The 9,495-nt window shown below is 38.9% G+C and overlaps 1 protein-coding gene across 1 annotated transcript in view; it reads left to right on the top strand.

The window, feature by feature from the left end:
• The first annotated feature begins 774 nt into the window (after positions 1-774).
• ACAD9 (acyl-CoA dehydrogenase family member 9) overlaps positions 775-9,495 on the top strand; it is an 816,466-nt gene continuing 807,745 nt past the window's right edge. Inside the window, exon 1 of the mRNA XM_053721049.1 lies at positions 775-999. Coding sequence (XP_053577024.1) covers positions 841-999 — 159 coding nt within the window. The 5' untranslated portion in view covers positions 775-840. The remainder of the gene's footprint in view (positions 1,000-9,495) is intronic.

Genomic DNA, 9,495 nt, shown 5'->3' with positions numbered 1-9,495 from the left:
GTATTGGTGCCAACGTATGCCCTTTTTTCAAGATTGTATATTCAATTGTTGTATAAAGGGATTACACCTCTGTGTAACTACATTATATTAATCATATTATTATATATATAAAACCTATATTTTTATTTTAAAGTCAATTTAAAGCAGTCTGACAAAAAAAAAATGAATAAGAAACCAACTTCCATGAATAAGAAACAGAATTTCACGAATAAGAAACAGCTTGAATAAGAAACCAACTTCCTTGTCGTTCAATTACATCATAAAATATACTTTATCTTGTTGACACACGATATTGCGTTTAACTTTGAACGCCACTTGCTAATATTTTTGCAGCTACATGTTTTTTTCATTTAAAAACTTGTTTAAATGTGAAGTAATGTATTTAATGCTCGTCTGAGAGAGATAATTGTCATATGAGGTACTTTGTCAAATGAATGTCTGTTTTTTATCTTTTGAATTCTACGAAACTGCGTTTGAATTCTATTTATTATATATCACTTTAAATAGCAAATATCTCATAATTACCTCATATGTCACTTTTGCCTACAAACGATCAAATTTAACCGCGTCTTTTACTGACGAGAAACCTTTGTCATTGGCCGTGAACTCCACTAACACTGTCAATCAGTGCTTTAACCGACAGCCTACAATTTTTCATTGGCTGCTTGATCTCTTAATGCTTTCAATCAATGATTCGCTTAGCCAATAGGGTAACGTTACACCTCTGTGGGCAAACTTCCATCTGCCCACTTTTGGGCACGTCCTTCTTTGATGACGTTTTAATTTTTAGTCAGTGCTACTGAAGTTAGTGTGCTAATTAGGGTGACATTGACAATAACAATGAGTGGTGTTAACCGGCTTTTTAAGTGTGTATCCGGGGTTGCCCGAGTCTGTGCTGCTTCTCCCCGAGCTTCCCTACTAGGGAGCAGGCGATATATTAAGATTGACACTCGAAACATGGCTTATGCTAAGCAGCTCTTCCTGGGTATCTGCAACAAGGTAAATTGTAGTGACATGCAACTGTTTAACTTCTTGCCTGAAAGTAATAATTGCAGCACAGAGATGCAATTTCAAGGAATCCTGTAACTCCCTAAATTGCAACCATCTCTGTCAGCCAAAGGGTTAAAGAAATATAAAACCCATTTTTTTTTTCATGATTAAGATAAAGAATGCAGTTTTAAAGAACTTTCTGATTTATTATATTATCAATTTTGGTAAAGGTGTAGTTTAGCGACCCAAATTTGGAAGGTACCATATCCTGCCGTGGGGGGGGGGACCTTGGATAGGTTCCCAGCAGCTGTGGCGGCGCCTGGGAACGATATTGGAACAGAGCGATCAACTCCACATTTACTTAAACATGTTATATTGCTACCGTGGGAATTACTTCAGAAATGTACACTTTACTGTGGGAATTACTTCAGAAAGGTAAATGGGGGGGGGGGGGGGCGGGGGTAGGTTCCCAGCGGCGGTTGCGACGCCTGGCCAGGTGTTGGAACATATTTTACAATATCGTTCCTAGACTCCGCATTGCTGTGTTCCAATGTTGTTCCCAGGCGCTGCAACCACCACTGGGAAGGTTGCATGCCCCCCCCCCCTTCAGTGGGATGTGGTACCTTCCGAATTTGGGATGGGACGCTAAACTACACCTTTACCCAATTTTTCGTTGTTTTCGTGGTATCTTTTGTTGAGTAAAGTTTAGGAGAGGCCACGTGTCAACAGCACTATATGGCAACAATTTTGAAAGAATAGTTTTCATTTGCAACAGTACAAGATGGCAGCAATATTTCCTGACATATAGTGCTCCTGACACCTACCTATAGGGGCGGAACTACCATTGGTGCAGCAGGGGCGGTGGCACCAGGGCCCAAGTGCTGGGGGGCCCCATATCAGTCAGTCCATATATGCGTGTGCAGAATATTTACAATTCTAATGCAGGGCAGCCTTTTATTAGTCCAGGTTCATCTATCTATCTATCTATCTATCTATATCTATCTATCTATCTATCTTCAAAATCATTATACAGAACAGCATGTATATTATTACTATTGCTTACTACTGAGTTACCGGGGACATTTTTTTGCACCAGGGCTCTCTGTTGAATAGGTCCACTACGTTTCTCTTGAACACAAAATTACCACGGGAACAAACAAATTTCATAATAGAAGTAAATTGGAGAGATTTTTAAAATTGTATCTAAATCACAAAATAAAATGTTGGCATTTAATATCCCTCTAAATGAAATCCATAACTTCTTGTCTTTATTGTAATGTCTAGTTTAGGATTTAAAATCTCCATTCTCATCTAAACTCATTTAGCCAAGCTCATATATCTTCATTATTGAGGGGAATTATTGTCCCTCCAGATAAACATTTGGTGTTGGAAGAGTGCATGTGGCTTCCATTAGAAATCTAGTGCCTCCCCTTAAGGGTAAAATGTTTGGTAAAATTAAATGCTATCCTATATGTTATTACTTTTTGTTAAACAATTGTGCATGAGGCTGAATACATCATTAGGAAGCATTCTGTGCTTTATGGGAATAAAAAAAAAAGAGGGTAGCGGGGGGCGTGTCCAAGCAGTAGCTCTGAGTGGTTGCATGTTTCTGGAGCTCTGGGCGAGGAGATAATAATCCGCCGATTATAGCTCAAAATTTACAGCACTCTTCAAAATGAGGTATACTGTACTTCATTCTTTCTACCCTGCTGTGTTAATGACCCTTGGGCCGAAACTGGACAATTGAGGCCTGCAGCGGTGGCAAAACTTGCAGGCAGCGGTCCCTCCCCCCCCAGGTGACTGGGGTGATTTGCTGATTGAACACTTCAAGTAAAATATCACCTCAGATCTCACACAGCACCTATCGCCACTCAAAGAGGATATATATTTATGCACGAGAAACACGCACCACAGAGAAGCAGGTTAAATACAATTGCTACCACGTGGCCCAAGGCTCTTCTCGATAAAATGGACTCTTGCTTTGCTAAACTAGTAGCCATGATACATGCACTAGTAGATAAAACACCTTCCCACAGTGAACTGCAACTCCTTATAAATAAGGTACCAGAGATCATGTCTGAAGACCCACTGACCCAACACTCTTTCATATACAAAGCCGCTTCAGCTATACAGCATGACGATATGGACCAGCCTTGTGCACCTATGTTCAGAATACCCATACAAGTAACAAACAAGATCGCAATGATACCTGCTCAGTTACAGCCTAACGACGACCACGCAGTGGTAGAGCCAGCGTTCTGGTTGAATAACAATGAGGCACCCCAGCACGTCACTAAACTCCCCAAGGAGGGAATATTCTGCTGATCAATCCAAAATGGAGCCTATTTCACAACACAACCAGCAGATAGACACCGACTCCTCTAAATTACACGCTCGTCATGGCGAGTAGGGAACTAGCCTTTTCAAGCAACGGAAGCAAGGTAACACCGGAACTCCAAGACTACTCCTGCAGGAAAGACAGAACTTCAACCTGGGGCGACCGTGTCGGGGGCTAGAGGGGGGCCGCTTTGGGGGTACGAATCCAGAGAAAGCATGTTCCTCGCTCCAAAACATCACTCCAGATGGCACCCCAGACTTTTTACCTTGTCAAGGAACCCCCACTGCATTGCCTGGTCCTATGCAACACATATATCTCATTGCAACTTGTTGTGACTATTTAGATATAGGACACCATATTCAAATGAATAGATGTAACCATGATTTATCAAATACTGTTCTTAGGGATGCTGAAGTTGCTTTAACCCGGCTGTTAAAATATGAGGGAGGTAAAGTCATCCTTAAGCGATAATTCAGTGCCGACAAGTATTGCTTGGTGAAGTTGGTAAAAAATGTAATCAAGTTGGTTTTTAATGTTTATGTGTTTGCTGGAATTTCTATTTAAAAAGCCAGTATGCATGTATTGTATAAGAGATTGTTTACATATTAGTTCCCCTTAATGCTCTGTATTATATGGCTACATATACTAGCATTGTGAGACACAGAATTAGTTCAAATATACTAGGACACTACATCTATATTATGGGCCACTAGAAGGCACTGTATTGTAGCTACTACCCTTATATATTCTTGATGGATTCCCATGGGGGCAAGGGCGGTCCCTGAAGGGACTTTATTTTACAAACAAAAAGGGACCTCACCTACAACACGAAGCTTTAGCTTCTGAGAGAAAAGAGAACACTGCTGGTTCCCTTTGGCGGCCCACGGCCGGGGCTGTGAAGGTGATCTCAGTTACTAATCACATGTATGGAATAGAGGGAGTTGCATATCGGCAGCGTACTTCAAGTAGTGATATGCTTAGACTTAGCCCGCCAAGAAACAGCCCATAAACCCTTGTCTCAGATGTGGCGCACAACACCTTCTTTAGTGTATATAAGTATTGCCAACTAAATTATTCAAAACATAGAATATTATGGGGAAATAGTCACTGACTTCTGGTTGTTTACATTTCAGCGCTATATGTTTATATGCACCTCTCGTTTATTGAAGTGTGAGTTGTGTTAACAACTCTGGTCTAGGCATCTATTTTACCTAAAGATATGTATCGTTTTACTACCTTATCTCAGATGCATTCTGTTTTCTTATTTTCATTTATGTTTTATTCTAGCATAAACCCCTGGACTTTTATTAAATCAGACATGGTCCAAGAGTGGCCTATATTAACGTTTTTAGGGGCTGAAAAATGAGGATTATTACTATCTTTGCTCATCAAATGACTGCTGTACTGTTAACTTGGTTTGATCTGTATACAATTTTATTTTTTCCTCAAAAAAAAAAAAAAAAAAGAGGGTAACAATTTATTAGTGTGCAAAGTCCCTTCAACTACATAGTCTTTAGATTTATAGGAGCTAGCATACAACTGAGAACAGTGTTAACAATTTTGATACTTTTACGCTTGCATCAATTTCCATAGATTTATGTATCGATAATGTTTGAAACTGTTAAATATTAATTTGTGCACTAGTTTCTGGTATGGGCAAAACCTATGGACAGAACATTTAAAGGGACATTGTACCCCAATATGTTTCTTATATGAATCAGAGCATACAGTTTTAAACAACTTTGCAATTTACTTTTGTTATCAAATTTGCTTAATTCTCTTGGTATCCTTTTGTTAAAGGAGCAACTACTGGGAGCTAGCTGAAGACATCAGAAGCCCATATCTGTAGCCACCATTCAGCCGCTGGCTTCCAGCAGTGCATTTCTGTTCCTGAAAATACCTAGGTGTGTGTTTCAGCAAATTATACCAAAGAATAAATCAAATTGGATAAGATGAACATTGGAAAATTTATATAAAAGTGCATGCTCTTTCTTAATCTTTCCTGATGCTACCTGCAAATACAAAAACTAATATAATGTGTACCATATATATATATATATATATATATATATATATATATATATATATATATATATATATATATATATATATATATAGCAAAATAGTCGCAGAACAAAATGTTTTTTACAATTCCTGTCACTTTATTATCTGATTGTGAAAGTTATAGTAGTGTTTGTTGGTGCCAGATTATAAGTAATCCCCCTAGGAGCTTTTTAATGGTCATACCACCCGGCTGACATTTAAGACAATATTAAAGGGATATCAAATAGTTCTTCTTTAGTAAACAAATGTGTTGAATCAAAGTAAACATTAAAAGAAATAGGTGTGTTTTAAAAGCAAACAACTTGTTTTATTGCAAATTGAGCACTTGGAAATTTTCAGTGTAGTAGATAAGATAAATCGGGTTCTGCCTCTTCTGAGCATTGGCAAGAATCTGACTTTCTGTTTCTCTTCACTGAACAGTAAGTCAGCTCAAGTTACTCAAGCAGATTTATGACATCATACTAGATTTGCCTTTCTGTAGAGACCCCCAGCTCATTTGTGGGTCTGTGACAGGAAGTAATGGATCATGTACAAGCTAAGTAAAATAAAAAATACAGTTATGTACAAGCAACAATGCATAACAGTAATGTACATGCAACATTATAATTTACTCCTGTTATAATTTTTTTCTTCGTTCTCTTAGTATCTTTATTTGAAATAGCAAGAATGTAATCTTAGGAGCCGGCCCATTTTTGGTTCAACACATGGGTAGCGTTTGCTGATTGGTGTCTACATGTGGCCACCAATCAGCAAACACTACCCAGGTGCTTAACCAAAAATGGGCCAGCTCCTAAGCTTGCAGTCTTCCTTTTTCAAATAAAGATAGAAAGAGAACGAAAGAAAAATTGATAATAAATAATAGAACATGTTGTTATATTGCAGAGTATTATACTATCCCTATCCGTTTACGTCATAATGCCACCTGGCTGGCTTGTATATTGCAAGATGTTCTAATTACCTTGTTGGCTTCCAGGAAAGCAATGTAATTGTAGCTCTTGGCTGCCATGGGGTTGAAAAGCATGATTTGAAGTTGAAAGTGTGGCTGACTAAGTTCCCTATTTGTATACATACAAATAGTGAAATATAAAGGCTATGTATTATTTACCAGCAATTGAAACTCTCATTTACAGCACTCACAATGCATTCTAAAGATGATCGCAGGACGACTATTTCTGACCCATTTTTGGGACATGAAACCCAAAACTTTCCTTTCATGATTTAGATAGAACATAACATTTTTAATAACAGCTTTCCATTTTACTCCTGTTATTAAATTGACTTAATTATTTTGGCTTCCTTTGTTAAAGGAGCACCAAGGCAGTACTGTGAGTTTGCTGAACAAATCTGGTGAGCCAATAACAAGATACATATGTGCAGCTAGCTCCCAGTAGTGTATTACTGCTTCTGAGCCTGTCTTGGTATGCTTTTCAAGAAAGGATACAAAGAGAGCAATGTAAATTAGGTAATAGAAGTAAAAAGGAAAGTTTAATTTTTAATTGTGTGTCCCTTTAAAGTGAAGGTCCATCTTGATGAATTAGTGCCCGGTTTTTAATAAACTTATTAAAAACAAGGGCACTTTAATTCATCAAAATTGACATTTCACTGTTTTCTTCAAAAACGTATCTTTTAATCCTGACTGCCGCTCCAGCAATTCCCCCGGCCGTTGGAAGCTTCTGCAGATGTCAGAAATGACGAATCAGGCTTCCTCCAATTGCAGCTTCCCCCCCGGGGGAATCTTGGCCTGATGCAACGCTGTGATTGGAGGAAACCGGATTCGTCATTTTGGACCTGCAAAGACGGCTTGCGACGGGCGGAGGAAGTGCTGGAGCGGCTGCCAGGATTAAAAGGTAAGTTTTTGAAGAAAACGGTGAAATGTCAATTTTGTTGAGTTAAAGTGCCCTTGTTTTTAATAGGTTTATTAAAAACCGGGCACTAATTCACCAAAATGGACCTTCACTTTAAGACAGCATTTCACATTGTTTACACCTAGGAGGAATTTTAAGAATGTAGACAAACTAACAGACTGGTGCCTGACTAAAATGTAAGACCTTACAGCACTTACATTATGTGTTTTGTATCGATTCATGTGGCATTTGTTTGCTGTTTAGCAGTTTAAGCTGCATAAAGTAGCAGTCAACGTAAATAATGATACCCATATTGCCATAGATTTGCATATGTATTTGTTTATAACAGGAGGCTTGTCTGTCAAACCCAGGGCTACAGTGTGGCCACACAATGCTTTTTTTCTTATTCAAATTAAAGGGTTATGAAATCCAATTTTTTTTCTTTCATGATTCAGACAGAGCAGCAATTTTAAGTAACTTCTAATTTACTCCTATTATCAATTTTTCTTCTTTTATTATCAGGTATTTGTAGAGCACTAACAGGTTCCACAGCACTATGAACATAGGTGGTACATAAAAAACAATTACAGGGATCAAATGGGTAGAGGGTCCTGCCGAGAGTTGAACTGTTGTAGTTGGCTCTTATGAAGGTGGACTACAAACAGCTGGGCTCATAGGCTTATATGCTATGGGGTTTAAGGGGATAGCATTGGAGATAGGAAGGTTAGTGTAGGTTGTATGCATCCCTGAATAGTAGTCTCTTCAGGGAGCACTTGAAGCTTTTAAAACTAGGGGAGAGTCTTGTGGAGCGAGGCAGAGAGTTCCATAAGATGGGAGCCAGTCTGGAGAAATCTTGTAAACGGGAATGTGAGGAGGTAACAAGAGAGGAGCAGAGTAGGAGATCATGAGCGGAGCAAAGGGGTCGGCAGAGAGAGTATCTGGAGTCGAGACAAGGTCTGAGATGTAGGGGAGAAGCAATGCAATTGAGGGCTTTGTGTGTCGGTGAGAATTTTGTATTTAATCCTGAAGGCAAGAGGAAGCCAGTGAAGGGATTGGCAGAGAGGTGCAGCAGATGAAGAGCGACGTGTAAGGAAGATGAGCCTGGCAGAGGCATTCATTATGGAATGTAAAGGAGCTAGGCGGCAGCTATGGAGACCAGAGATGATGGAGTTGCAGTAGTCGAGGCGGGAAAGGATGAGAGAATGGATTAAAATCTTAGTTGTGTCTTGTGTAAGGAAATGTCTGATTTTAGCAATGGTTTTTAAGGTGGAAGTGGCAGGCTTTAGCCAAGGACTGAATGTGAGGAGTGAAAGAAAGATCAAGTGTGACCCCAAGACATTGGGCATGTGAGGTTGGGGTAATGATGGAGTTATCAACAATTATAGAGACATGGGGGGTGGAGAGTTTGGAAGAAGGGTGGAAAATAAGGAGCTCGGTTTTGGAGAGATTTAGCTTGAGGTAGTGAGAGGACATCCAAGATGAGATATGAGAGAGACAGTTAGTGACACAGGTTAGCAAGGAAGGAGATAGTTCTGGTGCAGAGGGGTAGATTTGGGTATCGTTGGCATACAAATAATAGTGGGACTTTATTAAGGAACCAAATGAGGACGTGTAGATTGAGAAGAGAAGGGGACCGAGGACAGAATTCTTTAACCACTCACCAAGCGCTACAAAGCGTGCTGAACTAAAATTGGGCCAACTCCTAAGTTTATATTCCTGCTTTTCAAATAAAGAAACCTAGAGAACGAAGAAAATTGATAATAGGAGTAAATTAGAAAATTACCTTTTTTAAAGGGACAGTCAACACCAGAATTTTTGTTCTTTTAAAAAGAAAGATAATCATTTTATTACCCATTCCCAGGTTTTGTATAAACACTGTTATAGAAATACTCTTTTTACCTCTGTGATTACCTTGTATCTATGCTTCTTCAAACTGCCCCCTTATTTCAGTTCTTTTGAAAGATTTGCATTTTAGCCAATCGGTGCTCACTCCAGGGTAACTTCACGTGCATGTGCTCAATGTTATCTATATGAAACACATGAACTAATGCCCTCTAGTGGTCTAAATGCATTCAGATTAGAGGCAGTCTTCAAGGTCTAAGAAACTAGCATATGAACCTCCCTAGGTTTAGCTTTCAACTAAGAATACCAAGAGAACAAGGCAAAATTTGTGATAAAAGTAAATTGGAAAGTTGTTTAAAATTACATTCCCAATTTTTTTTTTGACTTGACTGTCTCTTTAACCCTTTGGCTGCTAAG

The sequence above is a fragment of the Bombina bombina genome, chromosome 7, assembly GCF_027579735.1.
Source record: "Bombina bombina isolate aBomBom1 chromosome 7, aBomBom1.pri, whole genome shotgun sequence".
In the NCBI taxonomy this organism is placed as follows: Eukaryota; Metazoa; Chordata; class Amphibia; order Anura; family Bombinatoridae; genus Bombina; species Bombina bombina.
This window is presented reverse-complemented; position numbering and strand designations above follow the sequence as displayed.